This window comes from Mus pahari, chromosome 12 (genome assembly GCF_900095145.1).
Source record: "Mus pahari chromosome 12, PAHARI_EIJ_v1.1, whole genome shotgun sequence".
Classification (NCBI taxonomy): domain Eukaryota; kingdom Metazoa; phylum Chordata; class Mammalia; order Rodentia; family Muridae; genus Mus; species Mus pahari.
In genome coordinates, this window is record NC_034601.1 from 7,770,125 (window position 1) to 7,791,700 (window position 21,576).

Below are 21,576 nucleotides of genomic sequence, written 5' to 3' on the forward strand. Positions count from 1 at the left end.
GCCCCAAGTTAAATCCCCAGAACCAAGGAGAGGAAAGAACAACATCATACAGAGCTAACAGTTGCTTCTGGGGTCAGGACTGTATCTGGGGCAGAAGCTGAGTAACGAGGGAGGTGTTTAGTGGCTGCTAGCAAGCAGAGGCAGCATGGTGGTTTGCTTGCAAACCCACAGTTTATATTTGCGAATCCTTGGTACATGTGGGCCAGACTCTGCAATCTGCTCCCTGTCAAGGTTTACAGCAGCCATTAAGTTATCCCTAAGAGGTCTCCTTCCTGAAATAGCTCTCTGGTTTGGGACTCTGGGTGTGTTTGTGACAGGGCTGTATAAATGCCTTGTTGGCCTACAGCCAGCACAGAGGGTACCCCGCTCAGGCTGAGTCAGAGCCCAGTGTGCATCCTGGGTTTATTTTAGTGCTTGCAAACCCACCCAGGGGGGTCAGGTTCTGACCTCTGGTGTTACCATTGAGCTTTCTGCAAGCAGAGGGCACCCAGTCTTGCCCTATCCACAGCAACGCTTTCTGTTTGTATTCTCTTGTATGCCTAGCATTTGACAATTAATTAGGCATGGTAATTACCTGCTTTAATTTCGTGATTGCACATCCTATAATTATCCCTAATTCTGTAATAGGGAAGTTCATGTACACAAAGGCAGTGGATGACGGAGGTGACAGGGCTTGCCATATCTGCAGCTGCCACTGCTCACTGTGCCTGTTAGGCATGGCATCTCAGGACCACCCAGTAAAGCCAGCCTCCACCCCATTCTGCAGGGGAAGGGAGCTGAGTTTCAGGGCGAGGGACCATGCTTTGTGTTAAAGTGAGTGCACTGGGAGCAGCTAGGATGGCCCAGGCTTTTCCTGTGTATAGCTTTGTGCCCCGTGTCTCTGCCAACCTGCCTGATGTCCCTCATGCTTTGGGCTAATGAGTCTTGTGTTGTGCTTGGAAGGTATTTGACCTGGAGCTTCTACCTGCCAAAATGAGCTTGCAGATCTTAATTCTCTTTCCCTGCCTATCCTGCCCTCATCCACTGTGTATATGACCAGTTGTTCATTGAAAGGAACAACTGACACTTGATGTTATGTGTTGATGAAGGTACTGGACGGCACCATTCTAAATCCTGAAGTCACTCAGCTCTCCCCACATCAGCATCACCCTCATTTACCAAACAGAAGAGGTGACCTAACGTACAAGAGGTGGCAGTGGGGTTGAGACCCTGTGTCTAGTCTCCCTCTCAGGGCTGACCCAGTCGCACCTGTGTGTGAGTGGGCGTAGACCCAGCACTGCCCACAGTCTGGATTGGACATCTAGGTCTTTGACAGGAGAAAGGCATGACTTGCTCAAATACACATCGTGCAGACCCTGTCTTCCATTGATTTCTGCCCACATCTGTTGTGTGTCGCCACTGCTCTCTGGTGGAGATGCAGGACACTTATCACCATTCTTTGTGCTCAGGTGGGCGGCCTTGCTAGGGGAGCCTAGCTTATGACAATAGAGGCCACAATTTTTTTATAGTAGCATAGTTTTGCCTCCCACATTTAGATCCGTGTACCCCAAGGATCAGGTACAAGTGCATCCAACTGGAAATATCTTAAATACTCATCCCTGCAGAGCAGGTAATACTGGTGGCATGTACCACAGTGGGGTATTATGCAGCCATGTCAAAAGCACTATTGAGAGGGCATGCAGCAGCATGGATGCATCTCACGTACGTTATCTGAGAAGGGCCAGACATGGTGGGTTATATAAGCATGACCCTACTTATATGAAGTTCAAGAAAGAAGAGAAGAAATACAGGGGGCATGCATAGCTCTGCAGATGAGTGGTACTGACAAGTGAGAAGTGTGAGGGAGCCCATGGCATTCTGCAGGTATTCTTGGCTTTAGAGTTAGCATGTCTTCAATTCACAGAATGATAAGCTTCGCCCTGACCTTTAATATATATTCGGTGGCAGATACTTTGATAACATTAATTTGTGTCACCCTATGTTGTCCTTCCTCCCAGTGTCCTTCTGGGTCCCTACTCTTTGTAGATGGCCCCTCTTCTAGTTTCATGTCTGATGAGTGCATCTGTGTATGTATGTGTACCTGTGCGTGTGTGTCTTAGTGTGTGTGTGTGTGTGTGTGTGTGTGCAGCACATATGAGTATGTTTAAAGTTAGATGCCCATGTGAAAGAAAACACACAGCATTTTTCCGAGTCTGACTTATTTTGTTTAACATGATGATCTCCAGTTCTAGTCATATTTCCACAAATGACATGATTTTATTCCTTATAGCTAAACAAAACTGAGTTTTTATAGTGATGATTTCGTTATCCATGCAATTGTTAATGGATTCTTGAAGTTGGTAGTGTCTTGATACACCAGAGTACATGTATATTTATGTTGGTAGTGTGCTGGCTTCGGGTCCTTCTGGTGTGTCCTCAGCTGGGTCATACATAGTTCTACCTGAGCTTCTGAGGGGACTGCATCATGCTTTGCATAGTGGCTGTAAGAGTTTCTCATCAGTAGAAATGAGCAAGGCTATTCCGGGTCCCATCATAGACTCTGTGGTTTGTTCACTAGGTGAGCCTCAGGTCCTCTTATTTCCTTGAGGCCCAGTCCATGAAAGCGCATGTTCTAGACTGTGCTCACCAAGGGACTGAGGCCCACATCTCAAGCCCTCAACTTACCATTGCCTCCTTGTTCTGTGTAGGCCTTTTTGGGGGGTGATGGACTTCTGCAGTGAAGGAGTCTTAAGTCTATACTTTCCTTTCAGGCAGTGGTCCTGATGCTGGCCCCAGCAGCACCCACCTATCTTATTTCTTTCTGCCGGGCCTAGATGAGTGACTTTATCCATCATTTAGAAGGGAACTTGGTTGTATAGAAGAGACTGGCTTTTCATTCTACCAAGGAATCATTTTCTCCGTGGCTGAAGCTGAGGAAAGCTGAGCCAGTCAAACTTAATCTGGGTGGAGGAGCCCTTGAAAGTAATTATTTACACAATTGATTAATTAAACAAACGAATGAATGAATGACTCTAACAGTTTTCAGCATGTACACTCAGTTCTGTGCTATAGAACTCATGAGGAAATCATTTGCACCTCAGGTCTCCCCGGTCTGGACGCCAGGCAGGTTGTCTGGAGGGTTTGATGGCATTTGATTCTGTCAGGTCAGGTCCTTAGATCTGAGCAGAAAAGTGTGAATGAGGAGGTGAACTCAGGGGCTTGTTAGCAAGTGCAGGACTTGGAGGTCACATTAAATGCTCAGGAAAAGGACAAAGGGAGGTACCTCTCCCTGCCTTCTCATTGCTGGTTTGTGGTTCCAGAGGCCCCTGTGAGCCCTGGCCCTTGCATGGAAGTCCTGAGGGAGGAAACATGGGACACTGGGGAGAAGGCAGCTCTGGGCTCAGATTCTTCATTTCCCCCCTTTTTTCCTAGGCAACTGACGTTGCCTATCTGCGTCCATGTCTTTATCTGAAGATGGTATGCTCCCACCTTCTGCCTTGCAGCTTAGCCTGAGGACAGAGGAGAGGGCATGGCTGGGGTTGAGTGCTGAAGGTCCTCAGATTAGCTGGAGTGTGTCATTTCTGTTGAGCCTTGGGCCTCCCACTTGCTGACTTCTCAGAGGCTTATTTCTCTTAGAGTGGGAGTCACAGAGCTGAGAGCTTCATCTACATTTGTGTGAGGTAGTGAGGTGAGCCTGTCATGGGTGACCCATGGGGTCTTGGCACTTTCCCTGCTCCCCTGGCTCTCACTGGCCTCCAGCTATAGTAACAGTGGGCACCAAAAATGCACTCTGGATACCAGCAAAGGCAGGAGTGTGGAGATGCTGCTCACAGCAGGCATCAGCGCTGCCCTGCTGCTTTTGTCCCTCAAGCCCCTTGCCTGCCCCTGACTGCTGCCAGCCTGGTCTGGAAGGAAACTCGAGAGACAATGGTGTCAAGGATGCTTTGTGTAGTCTTTACTCTTGAAGAACAATCAGTAACCCAGGAGACAGAGGCCAGGCTTTCGGGATAGGGTGTGGCTTCAGATTTAGGCATATGTTTAAAGAATATGAGGATGCATATGCGGCCTGCAGCTCCCGTCCGAGGTCTGCACTAGATATGCAGATTGCAGAGTCCTGGGTAGAAACACTGAACTGAGTGTGGCTTTCTGTAGGGGAGGAGGGACAGAAGCCAAGCATCCTTGTAGAAGGCTCGGGAAGAAGAAGCACAGCTTGCTTCCACTGAGTAAAGAGAGTTGGCTTCTGAATGTATGTTATGAAGAATGCAGACCATCACAGTAGAGAGCTTTGTCTACAGTGGTCTGTAAGGAGGTCTTGGCGATGCGGGGACCCTCGCTTTGTGTGCAGTATAGTAGTCATCACATAGGGACTTTGCCCTCTCTGTGACTCTTAGGTGGGATATTTTAAAACACATCAGCTTGGAGCAGAGGCAGACAGAGCAGTGGGAGCTTTGTAAGTTTGAGGCTAGCCTGGTCTATACAGCAAGGTTCAGGCCAACAGCATGTGCTTAAGGAGACCTCCCATTTCTCAGGTTTCCTTGCCAAGTAGCTGTGTCCTGGAAGGTGCTGAACCCACAAACACAGCAGCATCTTGCGCATGCCCTGGGCAGGGTCCCAGCTTGGGTGAGCTAAAGTTATGTCCCTGCATGTGCTTAGACCTCCTGGTGTTGACTTTCTGTTCTACCCATCAGCCCTTCGGCAGTCTGGAAGATATCGGCCTCACTCTCTTTTGCCCCAAGTCAGCTCCCCTACTGTGTACTGGTCAGTGTGACCCCAGACCTGTGGGACTTACAGAAATGGTGTCCATGGGGCAGCTTGTCAGGGCAGTGCACATGTGACTGGGAGCTGCAGCTCTGCTGTCACTCAGGCTGCTGTGGACACACTGTGCAGCTGGGCTCGAGTGACATGTGCCTCACTGAGTCCCTCCTGTGCCCACTGGTGCCCTCAGTGCCACCTGTCAGTGCCTAGTAGTGCGTGAAGCAGATGTGGCCCCTGTGTAGACAGAATGATGGACCACCTACCTTTATGAGGGTGACATTAAGAGCTTGGGCTCATCCTGTCTTCCTCTCTCCATCTTTGGCAGGTCTACATTCGGATAAAAGACGACGAGTGGAACGTGTATCGGAGGTACACCGAGTTCCGGGGGCTGCATCACCAGCTGCAGAGTGCCTTCCCGCAAGTAAGGGCCTACAGTTTCCCACCCAAAAAGGCCATCGGAAACAAGGTATGCATCCAGGGCCCAGTTCATTGCTGTCACTTTTGTCTGCCCTTGAAGACTGTGCTCACCACAGGAGAAATGGAGAAGGGAGCTTCCCATGAGCCTCTGCCTCAGGGAAGGACACTCTTTCTGTGGGTGGGCTTCTCCCTATTTCGCCAGTATAGCTTCCTATAAAGCACCAGAAGCTAGTGTGCTTAGCTCAGTGCAGGCTGTCCCCTTCCGGTAGGAAGCACTTAATACCACCCGTGTTGTGTGAGTGCATCAGAGACGATTTGAACGCAGGCAGGCTTGGCTGTGGCCCTTAGATAGTATTCTTAAAAACAGGTCAGTCAGGACTCAGAGGAAACCATGTTTGCTGCGTCAGCTTGTCACACTGAGTTTAGTTCCTTGAACTCATGGTAAGGTGGAAGGTTTTCTGGCTTCCATGTGTACGTGTGCACACACAAAAATGTATAATTTACAAAGTCAAAATAAGTTTTAGCATCCCTATAATCCCAGCACTAGGGAGACAGCTCACTGGCTAACCAGACTAGCTTATTGGCTAGTTCCTGGTCAGTGAGTGACCCTGTCTAAAAATCAAGGTTGACCAAAGGTTGTGCTGTGGTATCTACACCCACATGCACATGTGTACACACAAAGCTACATACACGCACTCATACTTATAGAGGCACACATATGCACTTAAACACATTTGCAAAACATGTGCATACACACCCCGAATACAGATACACACACATGCACATGCACATACACACACACACACACATACAAATGTGCACATGTGTACATACAAACAGAATAAATTGACATCTTGGTTGGTCATGCCTGCTGACTGCTGTTCTGATTCAATATTTTTTTCCCTAGTTTCAGTCACTGCTGTTCTTATACTCATTCGCATGCATGAAGAGACCAGACTTTCTCAAAGAAGTTTCTTTTATTGTGGCCACTTCTGTCATGAAGGTGGGATGGCCTCTATTGAAAATGTGTTACTGTTTAGTCACCATGTAAAAGGCCAGGTGAGACTGAAGAAGGCAGAGCCAAGTCTGGACCCGGTGCAGCTAGCTGCTCAGTCACCTGTCCCAGCAGTTGGCCTCATCCCCGCCCTCCTGTTAGTGAGTGGAAACATTTGCCTACCTTGCCTGCACTTTGACCTGCTGAGGGAGCTTGAAAACCACTGTGTCCACAGCCCATCCCTGGTTTCCTGGTTTAACTGTTCTGGGCACTAAAGGGTCACTAACTCCATGGATAGATAGTTCCACATCAAACAGCCATCAGAATTAGGTGACAGGATATTAAGCAGCCAGTCAGACATTGAAGTTCAGGACCCTTTGAGGACCTGAAACCAACTGGGGATAGTACTGACAGGAACCCCTTTCTAGGGCTGGTTCTCAGCGTGTGCTGCCAACCAGAATTGCTGTATTCTCAGCACTTAGTCCTCATAAAGACAGAAGCCATGTTACTTTCACCCTTCATCTATCATATCTTCAGTCTTTCCTGATTCATACACTACCACCACCGCCGCCGCCGCCGCCGCCGCCGCCGCCGCCGCCAGGGTTTCTCTGTGTAGCCTTGGCTGTCCTGGAACTCACTTTGTAGACCAAGCTGACCTCGAACTCAGAAATCCGCCTGCCTCTGCCTCCCAAGTGCTGGGATTAAAGGCGTGTGCCACCACACCCGGCTACACCTCCTCTTCTTGTGATGACAGTGGGCCATGCAGAAAATCTGCAGTGGTATCCCAACTGAAGATTCCTAAATTAATGACATCTGCCAAGGCCATTTGCCACAAAACTTCTAGGAACTAGCTCCGCCTACCACAGACCTTGCATCACTAAGAGCATTCTCTGAGGCTGAAGCAGCCCTTTCTCCACCCCTGCTTCCACAGCAACCCCTTTCCCATTTTGTAAGCCTTCACTGAGGTAAGTCTGCCAAGAGTGCCAATCCCATGAGCCAACCTCACCAACTGAGGCTCTGCACTGAAGAATGAGGCTTCTCAGTTCAGTCATTTAGAAAGAGCAGGTGGCAACCCTAGGTCTTCCCTGTGTGTAGTGGGGACTGGGAGTGGGTTTCCTCATTGCAGTGGGCCTCTCCATGCAAGAGAAGCCCCATCCCTGCCACACCCATTTCTGTAGAACAGACTCTTACTTGTGCATAAATGAACTTGAGGCTGAAGGACACCACCTTGCATAGCTTGGCTCACAGTCAAACAGCTAGATGGCAACCAGATAGCCAGATCAGTTTCCTATAGTTCTCACATGGACCTGACAGCTACCACTACAGCCTCACCCCTGACATACACCTTGTCATTCCTCAGTGCTTGAAGCACAGTGATCCTGGCCTCACGTGAGGTTGATGTGTATACACTTTCCCTTCAGTCCACTCTGAGTGAAGACCAGGACAGAATTGGGACTGAGTCAGGGGCCTTTGATGATCTCAATGAAAGACCAAGATGTTGTGGATTCAGGCCTAGTACATTAGAATCTGCTTTAGTGTCCTGATGGCAAAATTTCTAGAAAGCTTGAATACACATTGTCCAGAAAATTCACTATGTTGTGATCTTCTCTTTGACTGGTGTACTTCAAAGGTGACTCACTTGTCTATGGATAATGAGGGAGAATCCTTACATGACATCTTTGGGTGACCCAGTCACTGTGAGTTGACTGTCATGGGCACCATCCAGGGAACAGACTACAGTCTGTTTTATGCACCATATGAGCATCTGTGTACTCCCCCCACAGTGCTGTTAGTTGTAACAGTGACTGGAGAGTGTGAGGTGGTGGGGCTCAGTAGGAATTCCCCAATTGAGTTCTAACCGAAGAAAACTGGGTCTATCCACACGCAGCACCTAGACCTTGAGAGGGATGTCTGAAAGTGCAGCTGGTGGCTTTTCCAAGGACACTTCCTTATAGTGGGCGTGTCCCAGAGTGTAGGCTGTTGTGCTAGGTGGTAGGAGCTTACAATGAGTGAAATGAGCTTACAATGAGTGCCCAGAACCCAGAGGTGATGGAGAGATGCGTTGGGGGAGACCACCAACATCGGCAGTGGCTAGTGTTCCAAAGAGAAATCAAAGAGCAAAAGGAGTCATGTCCAAACAAAACTAGCTCTGCAGTCCTACTTGAGGCCTGGTACTTCATGTACTGAGCAAGGCCAGAGAGGAGCCCAGCCTTCTCTTGCATCAGTAAGTGATACCAAAGGGACTTCAGAGTAAATTGTATCATTTTGCCAGGAAAGTCATCTCAGGACAGTGACACACATAAGCCCAACCTTGAATGGAGGAAATGGGGTTCTCGGGGAGACTTCTCAAGATGAAAACTAACACAAATCTTGCAATCATGTATAAAGAAATAGGAAGTGTGGGTGCTCCTGCACCCCATGTCTGCTGCCTGATGCACAGGGAGAGGTTAGACTCAAAGCTGCTCTGTCTGCTGCATATTCTGGCCTGTAATAGCTCCAGGAAGCCTTCCTTATCTGATCTTGTGGGTTTCTCTTCCACACTGTATACCAGCTGCCTGATTTACAGTTCTCTCTGTCCTGTGACATCATGGACAACAGAGGCTGACTTTTGTGGGCAGAGTGAGTACAGAGAAGGAACTCATGACAAGTCCTGAGCTCAAACAGTGGAGATTCGTACATAGCAGCCATTTTTCCATCAGTTTTCTTTCTCTGGTTTTGTCTTTCATCTGATTGACACGTGCTGGCATAGATGCACAGGTAGCATTCATTGGAAGGGACAGTGGAGTCACAGGTGGCACCACCTCACCTGCCCAGTGTCCTCTGGACACTGGAAAGCTAATGTTACTAGGACAGTCAATATCTTCTGCAGGCATGATGCTCACACCTGCAGTCCCAATGTCTTGGAGGCCGAGTCTGCAGGATCCTGAGTTTGACTTCAGCCTTAGCTACATAGCAGGTTCCAGGCCAACTGGGCTATATAAAGAGACCCTGCCTCACCACACTAAACCAGTTATGCCTGATGTGGCACTTGGGGACAGCCTTCCCAATTAGCTGGCCACAACTGGCTGTCTCCCCACTTCACCCCTGCCTGGCTAAGCTGGAGAGCCTTGTTTTTATGCCAAGCCTGCTGCTTTTCTAATTGACACTTGACTCTCTACCGGGCATCTGATCTCATGCACATTGTTTTTAGGCCGTTAGATTACTTGTATATCATTATTTAATCTCTTCCTCTAGCTTGAAAGGCCTTCAGAATCTACTTAACCTGTGTTCCATCTGCCAGTTTTGCATGTGTTTTTGGACAACTGATTAAAATGGCACCAGAGAAGAGCCCTTCTAGGCTCTTAATGTCTTCTTGAGTAATTGAGAATAATTGCCCCCTTCCCCTCCAGTGCTCCCATTCACACTGAGGGCTGGTATCACAGTCTTTGGCATATGTGTATTTCCAGTGTCTCTGAGCCCAGCACTTTAGTTATTTTTACTGGCCCCAGATTTCTGGGCTGCTCAATTGCTGTCTTTTTTCAGAAGCCATGAGATCTAGGGGCAAAGAGTGAACACTGGCTGTGTAACCTTGGGCAAGTCACCAGGCTTCTGTGTGAATCACCAGGCAGTCCTGACACCTCAGGCTCCTGTGGGCATGCAGTCAGTGCAGGCTGGCTGTTATATACTGCACCCAGCATAGCTCAGCGTCCTGTCCCCATGCTAGCTTTAAAACAGGTCCAGAGGGAACCACACTAGTTTGGCTTTTGTTGTGGGTTGACTATGAACGTGTGCCCCCCCCCAACACTCCCCCCCCCCACACACACCCAGGGCTCATGTGTTTGAGTACTTGGTTCCCAGTTGGTGCCACTGTTCTAAAAGGTTGTGGAGCCTTTAAGAAGAGGTGTGTTCCTGGGGCACAGATGGACACTTTTCTGTCTGACTCCACCTCCTTTGCACCTCCTGCTGCCTTGTCTTCCCCTTCACTGTAGGTGGTCACAGTAAGAGCACAGCCACTGCTGAGCCTGCGTGGTGCCTCTCGCCCTTGCCCTTATCTCCTCACCTCACCTCAATGAGGAGAGGCTTTTACTGTATCTGCTGAGGCGGGTCTCCCTATGTGTAGAACCTGGCCTGGCCTTACTCTGTCTCCGAAGCTGACCTGGAGTTGACCTGGATGCTTGAGCCCTGATCCTGAGTGTGGGGATTCCAGGCTCTGGTATTGTTTGAAATTGGGGTACAGCTCCCAGCCTAAAGGTGCTGTTTGGAGTATTTCCCCACAGTGAACACACCCCAGCACCCCTGCAAGCCAAGACAGGCCCCAGCACCGGGGACGTCTTCCTGTCACTCTCTCCACGGCAAACCACAGTCCTGCTCCTGATTTCTAATGGCAGACTATCTGAGGCCTGAGAACGTGAACTCTTTTGCTTTTTCCTCTCCACACTACAGCTGTCAGATCCTTCTCTGCTGCTGCATGGGTGCCTGGTAGTTCTACTTCATTGCCGTATAGTATTCCACTCTGTAAAGAGACCACATTTTAAGTATATTTTCTGTTCCTAGAAGCATAGGTGATACTGGCTACGTTTAACCATCTACTGTCTATCTGCTTTCTGGGGTCTGCACTCAGAGATGGTATTGGTAGCCGTATAGTATGTCAATCTTCCTTTTTTGTTTTTAGTTTTTGAAATAGAGTGTTCTTCTGTAGCCTAGGCTGGACTGGGACTTGTGATCTTGTGGCCCATGCCTGGTCAGCACTGAGTTCCTTGGTATGGTTCCTTGAGAGAGAGGAAAAAGATGGAACTCATAGAATAAGAAAACCACCCATCTTACCACCACCTAGAATCGACAGCCATGCACATTTTGTCCTATCTACTTCTAAGCTCCTAAAAAAAATACTGCAGATTTTTCTGTTAGTCCCCAGAGTGCACAGAAAACTGTAATGAGTAAGCACATATCTCCATCCAGATGGAATGAATGTTAATGTTTAGAAATTAAACATCATAAATACAGCTGAGTTCTCATTGCAGCCCCTCGTCCCTGGGGAGCAGCGTGGGACTGCTGGCTCCTGTGGTCCCTGCCTTTGTGCTTTTATGGTGGAATTATAATGATGCTACTCTATGTAGCCTTCCCCAGATCTCATTCCTCAGTGGTGTTACAGGACTTTGAGATGAAGTCATTTAGACAATATCCCCCCTCTTTGAGATAGTGCCTCACTGTATTGTGTGTTATGTTGCCCTTGAACCCACGATCCCCTTCCCTCAGCCTCCTAGTTGCTGGGATTATAGGTATGCACCACCATGCCTGCTTGGTCACTATAGCAGAAGTACCCTGTGCCACCACCTCATGTCTACTTGGGACTCGGTTTGCCTGGGTAGGCCTGGTGTGATGGCTGGCTGATGAGGCACCCATTGTTGTACTCTTGCCAAACTGATCCTCCAGGTAGCCTGGCATGTCCACTTCATGTGGTGGAGGTGGATCCTGCCTCTCAGCAGCATGCTTTATTTCTGCTTTGCCAGCACTGGGTCCCAAGGACTGGGTGACACTAGCTGTTACATTGTCCCATTCTTTGTTTTGTGAGCCTGTGTTTCTTTTCCTGCTGGAGAGGCCTTCCTCCTGGTTCCACCCTTTGTCTTCACATTGTTTGCTGAGATATGACTTGTCTCCTCATGGAAGTAGCTCCTTGGACTCCTTTATTCCTGGAACTGGGCCTTGCCTCCTCCCTGTGTGTGCTCTGTTGTTGTAAACACATCTCTGCTTCCCTGCCTACCAGTCAGTCAGCCCGACTGAGGAGTCCCAGCTCTTGCAATAACTTCTCAGGAGCCCAGGTACCCCTGGAGTTGTTTATGTCTCATATAAGCGGAGGCTAGATTTGTACTTCTCTGCATGGAGGAACAGTAGGCCCTGAATTGTGAACTTTGGGTTATTGTCTCTCCAACCAACTGGCCAGTGAGTGCTCCAGGGATCAGGCTGTCTCCACCCTAGGATGAAAAGGCATGCCACCATGCCATGATTTTTAACTCAGGTCCTGGGGATTGACTCAGGTCCTCATATTCCTGAGGCATTTCTGCCTACAGCCACAGCCATCTCTGCAGACCCCAAATCACGTTCTTTTTGTTTTGTTTTGTTTCAAGACAGGGTTTCTCTGTGTAGCCCTGGCTGTCTTGGAACTCACTCTGTAGACCAGGATGGCCTCGAACTCAGAAATCCGCCTGCCTCTGCCTCTCAAGTGCTGGGATTAAAGGCGTGTGCTACATCTGCCTGGCTAAATCATGTTCTTTAGTGATCATTCTTTATGGAAATACCTTGGTGAATATCCACCTACTGTATTAGTCAGGTTTCTCTAGAGAAACAGAACTTATTGAATGCATGTTTGTGTGTACATGTGTGTGTGTGTGTGTATCCATATATCCATTATTCCAAACATCATGTTATACACGATTGCTACAATGTTCTGCCAACATACAGCAAACAGTTGAAGAAAACCTTTCTTTTACATCTCTCTGGAGTGGAACAGGTGGAGGTGGGCGGGGGTGCAGATTTTTTTTAGAATGGCTTCAGGGTATGGGCCAGCTAGTACAATAATGGCTGCCTAATTACTGTACTAATACAATAATTATTATTGTATTATTATATCATTTATTGTACTAATGCAATTATTGCGCCTAATAGTGGAAGGTCTAAGAACTCAGTAGTTGCTCAGTCTATGAGTCTGGCTGGGTATCTGAGCTGGGCTTCTGCTAGCATCCTGAAGAAGCGGGTTCTAATGTCAGTGGAGGAATGGACTTGCCAGCCAGAGTGAGGGCGTGCAGGTCTGTCTCTGTGTGTTCCTCCAGGCTGCCAGCAGAAGTGTGGCCCCAATTAAAGGGGTGTCTTCCTGCCTCCAGATTCAGGTTAGAAGTGGGCCTTCCCGCTTCAAATGATTTACATGAGAAAACATTGCTCCCAGTGTGCCCAGCCGTTTGAGTTTTAGTTGAGCCATCACACCAGCCTTCAGTCCTCCCTCAGAAGGGCTGTGAAGGCTTTGCATCTTGAGTAGCAGAGGCCTGGAGAGCTCTGTCTCTCAGGTCACAGAAGCATTAGGCTCAGTCCCCAGAACATTCTCATCATTTACGTTCCTGGGCTTCCGCCTTCTGAGGGAAAGCGAAGTTCTTTTTTTTTTTTTTTTTTGTAATGAGTTTTGAAGCTTTTTTAAGCCAAGTGCCTGTTCCTCATAAAGCTGCTGAAAATGGAACTGTTTTGAGTCACAAAGGAGCCTTTGATCTGGCTCATGGCTTTCCCCATGAACCAGGCAGTCTTCTTCCTATTAGCAGGAAATAAACAGATCCATGCTCACATTAGCGGGGCTGTCCTACTAAGAACAGCAGTTCTTTGTCGCTAGCTATGCACAGGCACTACTTACAAAGCTTTGCCCATGTGCATATTCTCATCTAGTCTTCTTAGCCTCCTGGTGACCACACCTTGGAGGATCACATCTGTCGCCTCTTCAGACCCTGAGTCCTCAATCCCCTTCTTGCCTCAGGACCTTTGCATGAACAGTTTTTGCATTTTGCCCAACCCCTCCGATAGTGGGTCTTTTTTCTCTCTTAGGTTCAGCTTGAGTCCTCCCTGCTCATAGAACTCACGTCCTTGAGTATAGAGCTCTTTTGGCTCCTTTTTCTTTCAGTAGCTTTAGTATAACTCCATGCTTAGTAGTTTGTTTCTATAAATGTGGATACCCCTGTGCCAGGGAGAGCCATCAAAAGGATAATATAATAATAAGTTTGCAGCTTAGAGGTATCACTTCTAGGTGGAGGATGGAGTTCCTGCTAGGCAGATGGGGTCAGTATGCAGAAGACACAGGAAAACATGTCAGACAGGCTAGCAAGAGCCCTTGAAGGCTGGAAGGGAACTTAGAAGGCAGGGAGAACCTGGCAGAGCTGAGGACCTAGGAATGTCAGATTCACACTGATGTTGGTCTCCATGTGAGCCCTAGACCAGTGCTATGGACATAGCCCCAGGGCTGAACTTGTCTGCTGGTGACCCAAAGGCCACCTTCCTCCTGAGATCTGCCTTGTGTTTCACAGTAAGGGCTGTGACAGTGATGGTTATGGAAACTATAGTAACAGCTGAGGAAACAGAGCAACAGCAGGGCTTCTTCTTGCACTTATATTTTCTGTGGCAGCCATTGGTCGTGCCCAGTGCAGTGGGTCCTTCCCCGGCATGGCTTGAGCCTGTGCCCTGATGTCCCACAGACTGCACCCTGCTGTAACAGCTTTGAATTTTGTTATCCTGGAGGTTCAGGGCTGGCTTCTTGGAAAGAATGATTTCTTTTTCCATCTAAGTTTTGTTTGCGTATTTAAAGACAGCATTTTACTATGTAGCCACAGCAACACAAATAGAATTTACTGGCTTGTGTGACAGAACCTGACTTCAGGAATGGCTGGATCTAAAAGTCCAGGGCAGTCTCTTGGGTACTCACTGACCCCTGCCTGCTGTCTGATAGTTGCTTGCTCTGCCTACGTTTTCCTAAGTTGGCTTTCTTGTCAGGCAGGATCCTCCTCTGGCAAACGTGATCTGCCTCCCTGGCTCACTTCCCTTCAGGGAAGCACCACAAGCAGAAGGAGCGACTGCCTGTGTGGAACAGCTTCATGCCGGGGTCCTACCATGCCAGACTCAGTCATGTTCCCCAAGCAATCCTGCAGACGTGGTCCTGCACCCTGCTGTGTGTGTAGGGAACTAACTACAGAAGAGCCATGCTCCCAAAGGCTCGGGAAGGGGTGTGTGTGTGTGTGTGTGTGTGTGTGTGTGTGTGTGTATGCGCGCATGCGCATGTGCACATGTGCTCACACAGAGCATGCCAGTCCTCACACAGATCTTCAGTTATTTCTGAATGTCATAAAGGGGTAAGAGCTGCCTTGGAAGGGTGGCCCAGGTGATAGTGAGTGTTGTCTAAAATGGTACAGCATCAAATTCCTTCAACACAAATACAACATAAACACAGGGACACACACTCGCATACACATGCACGCACACACACACACTCACTTTCTTTCTTTCTTTCTTTTTTTTTAATATTTATTTATTTATTATATGTAAGTACACTGTAGCTGTCTTCAGACACTCCAGAAGAGGGCACCAGATCTTGTTACGGATGGTTGTGAGCCACCATGTGGTTGCTGGGAATTGAACTCAGGACCTTCGGAAGAGCAGTCAGTACTCTTAACCGCTAAACCATCTCTCCAGCCCATACACTCATTTTCGTTTGTTGACATCCAGAGTGGAATTACTCAGCCCTCCATGAAAGACAAGAGTGGGTATGGAGGTGGCAGGGCTATCAGATGCTAGCAGTGAAGTGCCACTTGGTCCTGACCTTTACCCACAGGGCATGGAAAGTGGCTTTGTGCACTGTGTAATAGCCGAGACCTCACTTGGGACAGACAGGTCAGTCTTTTGGGAGGCTAGACCCACAAATGCTAGGTAGCTTTCTGTCTGATCCCCACCTTTGCTTTTTCCTTTCTCACTTTCTGGCTCCTGCCTGCCCCCTAGAGTAGAGAAAGAGAGCCCAGTTTAGAGCACTTCCTGGAGATTCTCACAGAAGGCCTCCCTCAGGAACAGCAGTAGACTGTTCTTGGCCCTCTCCCTGGGGCCACAGCAAGTCCTGCCATCAACTTGGCTTTGCGGTACATGATCATACTTCACGTACTTGGAGTCCAGAGACAGTCAGCCCCACCAGCCACCCCTTTCCAGTGGGTGGCGCCGTGTTCTAGAGACCCTGTAGGTGTGCTGCTGCTGAGACAGTTCCCAAGCTGGGCAAGCAGTGGGCCATGCCTTTCCCAGACTCTTGTGCCACCTCCGAATCCTGCTGACATCGGCACCGGGAAGGGGCTGTGTCCTGTATCACCCTCACAGGCTGAACCAGGCAGCTTCTCAGAGGTGGCAGCACACAGGCCCTTCCCAGGTGCTACATGATCATTCGGCAGTGAGGCCGTGGTGAGGATAGTGCTCACCTGCCCAGCGGAGATGGGAGACTCTGCAGTGACCGGCTGTGGCTGGTGCGGAGGGTCTGAGCTGGCCAAGAATCGGGGTGAGGAGGGCAGTGAGCATGTCACTGATATCTGGGATGCTGCAGTGGCTGGAGGGCTAACACGAGACCTACACTTGTCATAGGTGTCATACCGTACAGTGGCTCCCCTGTCCTTTCTTGCCACTGAGGTGAAGAGTGTTCTCCTGTTCTCTGTGGAGATTTGAGTTTCTGTGTCCAGGCTCAGGACACCAGTGACCCAAGCAGGCAGATACCTAACGGAGGTGTGCAAGCTTTTCCACCAAGGCTAGACCTGGAACAAGGTCAGACCGGGCTGCACAGGAAGTCTTCCTCGGACCTCTGAGGGTTAGGGCATATAGTTCAAATCTCAACCCCGGTTTACATTAAACATCCTATGATATTTTGATTTTCTCAAGTAGAAAGATAATGTCATCTTGCTCCTGAGGTTATTGGTGCCACAGGAATTATTCAGAAACTTCTGGTACTGGTGTCTGCCAGGCCAAGGCAGAATGTGCCATGTTACCTGGCCCAAGTGCCTGTTAATGTCACGGACTCCCCTCAACTCTCATTAGCTCCCCCTAGTGGGACCCATTTTATAGATAGGAAAACTAAGGCCCAAGGGGCCAGTCCAAGGTTCAGCCTGGTTACCTAGCCCAGGGTTTATCCTGTGGTCTGGAACAGAACTATACTTGTTGTTGTTAGCCATTTTTTGGTCAGTATGGCACTGATGGAATCAATAACTGAAGGATGAACATTCATCAGGGCATGTGGGTCAATGGGCCTCAGCCCACGTGTTCTTGGTTCCACGTGTTTGGACAGAACTTATGGTAGGAAGGTATGTGAAGGAGGCTTGCCCATTGTAGCAGACTACAGAGCAGACCTGCAATAAGCAGGGTAAGTAACCTGTAACCCCAAAGACCTGATCCACTGACCTACTTCCTCCAGCTGGATCCCACCTCCTAAAGCTTCTATAGCATCCCCAAACAGCAGCTGGGAGCCACGGGCCTGGATACAGGGGCCTGTGAGGGACATCTTGCATTCAAATCAAAGCAGTTGTCTCTGGACACAGGGAACTTTACCCAGGGACTTGTGGTGACACCTGACAGCAGTTGTGGCTCCTGGGACTCGTCCACCACTGTAAGTCATGGGCATTTGTCGGTCCCAGAGCAGCTTCAGCCACTGTCTTATAGCCTTAAGTTTCTGAGTTTGCAGTTGCTGTGAACCTGAGACCCACCAGTAGACCTTGCAATTAATGAATCAGCAGGAAGGCCTTGTAAGTGCTGTCTCAGCTCCAGGGAGTATGCTCAATAGGAGGGAATTTCTGTTTGTTCCTGCAGAGCTGTCCTATGACTTAAAAATCATTACTCTGATGGGCTCTACTATGGCCATGCAGTACCCTGACGGTGTCCCTACCCCAGACCTCAGGGGTTAAAGGCTGGCTAAAAACCCCAATTGGGATTAAATATTTCTACAACTCATGGACCCATAACTGGGGTGGTCACCATGGGCAGATCATGGATGCTCCAACATCTGGGCCTGACATGTGTGCCCAGCCCATTCCAGGAGCAGGTATGCCTTCTTCTGACAGTGTGGGCTGAACACAGGAAGTGAAAGCTGTTTAAGAGATCATAATGTTGCTTCAGCAGCATCATGGTGGGGGAAGAGTGAGTGTTGGGCCTGCAGGAGTTAGACTGAAAAGGTTATCTGATGAACGGGAGGCTCTTGGGTCTCGGGGTGGAGCTTGGTGGTAGAGGATTTGCACAGCATGTAAGGACCTGAGTCAGAGTCCAGACTTTGCAATAAGAAAGTGACTACTATTAAATAACTAAATAAACGTATGTGTGTCTTAGTCAGCGTTCTATTGCTGTGAAGAGATGCAGTGACCACAGCAGCTCCTATAAAGAAAAGCATTTAATTGGAGCTGGTTTACAGTTTCAGAGGTTTAGTCCATTATCAGCATTGCAGGAAACATGTCAGCATACAGGCAGAGAAGGTGCTGGAGAAGGAGCTGAGTCCTACATCCATATCCATGGGCAGCAGGACGAGGCCTTGCTTTGGCTTTTAAAACCTCAAACCAGCCCCCAGTGACACACTTCCTCTAACTAGGCCACAACCAATCCTTTCAAATAGTGCCACTCCCTACCAGTGAATCTAGGGGGCCATTCTTATTCAAACCGTCACTGTGGCATGTGGAGTGATGCAGAAACTCTCACCAGGATCCAAGAGCTGCTGTGTCTACTTTCATCCAGGTCTCCTCTTATCTCGAAGAGGTGTCTTGGACTCTCTAAGTTCAGTAAAAATGGGAATCTCAAGTACTTAAGAGAAAGCAAGTTTAAGGATAGCCACCCTGGTCCCCAGCAACCAAGGCAGGGCCTTTAATCATGTTTTCCTGTGGCCCCACAAGGGTTCAGCATGTGACAATTTCTGAAGGGGAGTGGGAAGATACAAGAGATATTGCATACTGGTTTCTGCCTGGGGCAGAGATCACCATATCCGAATTGCCCCAGGGCAGAACAAGCTTCCAGAACCTCTGTCACTCTCCTTCCTCCAGCCAAGGCGATAGTGTTTGAGCTGGGGCATGTGGTTCACTCTGGTTTATTTCAGTTCTTGTCAGAGATGCAGATCTACCCTGGGGTCGGTACATTGGTTCAAGGCAGGCAGCTGTTGAAGCCAGCCTTGATCCCCCAGAGTCTCAGTGTCTTCCTCTGCAATATGGGAAGCTCGTGCCTTCATAAAGCTGCTGTAAGGGTGTGTTGAGATGACGGGCCACCTGTTGAGTACTGCTGGGGTGAGTGTAGCTCCCATCCTGGAACAGTCCTGGAACAGTCATGCTTTCCATCCTGTCTGTCTGGTTGATTTTCATGGTTAGCACATACCACTGATTCTTTTGGAGTACTGCTTTGCATGACCGAACTCCTTCCTGCCTACTCTGTCCCTGTGCTGCCCAGCCCAGGGCTACAATCTGTCATCTCTGAATCTGAGAAGAGGAGTGGGCCCAGGGCGGAGCATGTGTCCAGACACGGAGACTCTGGCTTTCCCCTCAAACGGTTTATGGAGATGATGTTGGGGGTTATGGCATTATTGCAAACCTTCCCTTTTCCTTTCTATCCCAGGCAACATTAACCAGGGCTCGTCCATCAGAACCTAGCCAGGGTGCTCCCTGCCTACTCACCAGTGTATGTGGTGTGAGAAGCCATATTCCAGGATATGGTGTGGCAGGCTCTAGGTCTTGCGTAGAACCCTGACCTCTCTTTTAGGAATATTTGAGGACCTCGTTCAAATTCCAACTCCATAAAGACCAGCTGAGAGAGTGTGTGTTTCCTCTGTCTTGGGTACCTCTGCCTCTTCCCTATGATCACAATAGGGATGCTCCTCTGTGGAAAGGATTAGTGCTCAGCTCACTGTCTTTAGCAGCATTCGTTTCCTGTAAGTAAATATTTTTGCACATATATTCAAGAGATTTTTAATGAGGGTTGCCCCATTCCAAAGCTGCTCTCAAACCCTAGCACCATATTCTCTAGAGGTGGGTTCTAGGTGAGGCATCTAACACTGACCTTATAGTGCCACCCGTAGAAATGATCCAGGCCCTCAAAGCTGGCCCTGCTCATGAGGCCCAGTCCTGTCACCTTGTGTTGGCCATAATCTGCCTGCCTGTGGCTCTGGTCTAACGTTTGACATGCTGGACGGTTTGGGCTTCGTTTGTGCTCAGAAGGCAGAGATGGCTAGGTAAGATAGTGCCAGTGCTCACAGCAGTGGGCACCGGAATGGGCACAGGAGGCCAACTCAGGTTTGTAAATTCTCTTTGTAAGGTTTGTAAATTCTCTGGCCAGTGACCTGTTTTAGATCTGCTGACTGAAGCTGCTGCCTCTCAGCAGGGCCTGGCCTATCTGCTGCTGTAGCCAGACTGGACCTACTCTTCTGGGGCGACTCCAGGTTGTGCCTGGTAAGAGTATGAGGAGGCACAGTGACTTTTCTTCTGGGAAGGCACTGCTGCAGGGTGGCGCTTTTCCTGCAGGAGAAGAGCCATGTCAGAAACTGCCTGGAGATGGGTGGAATGCAAGCACGCATTCTGAGCACAGCCTGTCTTAACTTCCACCCTCATTTGCAGTGATGCCCAATTTAATATTAGCCTTCTTTTCTGAAGCTTGAAGCAAAATGGCCCTTTTGGGAGGAATAAATGCTCCCATTAAAACATCCCTGTGTGCCCTGCTTATTCAGTGAACTGCTCCACCCATAATTGATGGTGGTATTCAGACAGAGACACCTACAAACAGCAGCAGACCCATGGACAACACCATTTCATTAAGTGGCCAGCAGAGGTGTCAGGCAGGTTATGTGTGGGCTCACACACAGACCCCCCCTCTTTCTCTCTCTTAAACTAATAAAATTTCTATTAAATTATACAACTAAGTATTAACATTTTTTTAAGTCATCAAAATAATTTATAATAGTTAAATGCCTCTTAAATATACATGATATCTTCTGAAGCTAAAAGTAATATGTACTCAACCAGTTTTTAAAATCTGTTTGGAACATTAAACATGATAGAAGTAGAAAAAAATTCTCTTATCAAGTCCTCTATGAAAGGAAATTGTGAAAAGTTCCTGATAAGACAAAAATCATTCTATCTCCAAGGGAGAAAACTCAGCATAACCGTGGCTTCATACAATAAATTGGGTAGTGTCCCTTCTGTTTCTATTTTGTGGAATAGCTTGAAGAGTATTGGTATTAGAACGTAGTATTTGAAGGTCTGATAGAATTCTACAGTAAAACCATCTGGTCCTGGGCTTTCTTTTGGTTGGAAGACTTTTTTGTTAAAGTTAAAAAAAACAAAAAAACAAAAAAACAAAACACAGGGCTAAACAGAGAAACCCTGTCTCGAAATACCAAAAAAAAAAAAAAAAAAAAAAAAAAAAAAAAAAAAAAAAAAAAAAAAAAACCAGAAATTTTTATTAGAAAAAGTAAAACTTAGGGTTTAGAATCATAGTTCTAGATAATCTATTCAAATTTAAAGTATAATGTTGTGACATAAACTGCAAGTTTCTATGGCAAGAGTGTGGTTTCTAAGGATGTTATTTAGGATGCATAATCATTCACTAACAGTTGGTTATATTTTAGAAATCAGAGGAAACCTCTATACCATTTCTTAGACCTCATTCTTTTATTGGTCTGGTCTCCCTAGCCCATGCTATTAACTAGCCTTACTCCACTGCATCCTCCTATTAACTAACCCTGTTCCACTTTATCCTCCTATCAACTAGCCCTGTTCCACTTTATCCTCCTATTAACTAGCCTTGCTTCACTGCATCCTCCTATTTACTAGCCCTGTTCCACTGTATCCTCCTATTAACTAGCCCTGTTCCACTGTATCCTCCCTATTAACTAGCCCTGTTCCACTGTATCCTCCCTATTAACTAGCCCTGTTCCACTGTATCCT

At 48.1% G+C, this 21,576-nt stretch overlaps 1 protein-coding gene across 3 annotated transcripts in view; it reads left to right on the top strand.

Moving 5' to 3' along the window:
* Window positions 1-21,576, top strand: part of Snx29 (sorting nexin 29) — a 416,575-nt gene that overhangs the window by 369,865 nt on the left and 25,134 nt on the right. For all 3 annotated transcript variants that reach the window (XM_029544359.1, XM_021209353.2, XM_021209354.2), the window contains one exon: window positions 5,060-5,200. In XM_029544359.1, coding sequence (XP_029400219.1) covers window positions 5,060-5,200 — 141 coding nt within the window. The remainder of the gene's footprint in view (window positions 1-5,059; window positions 5,201-21,576) is intronic.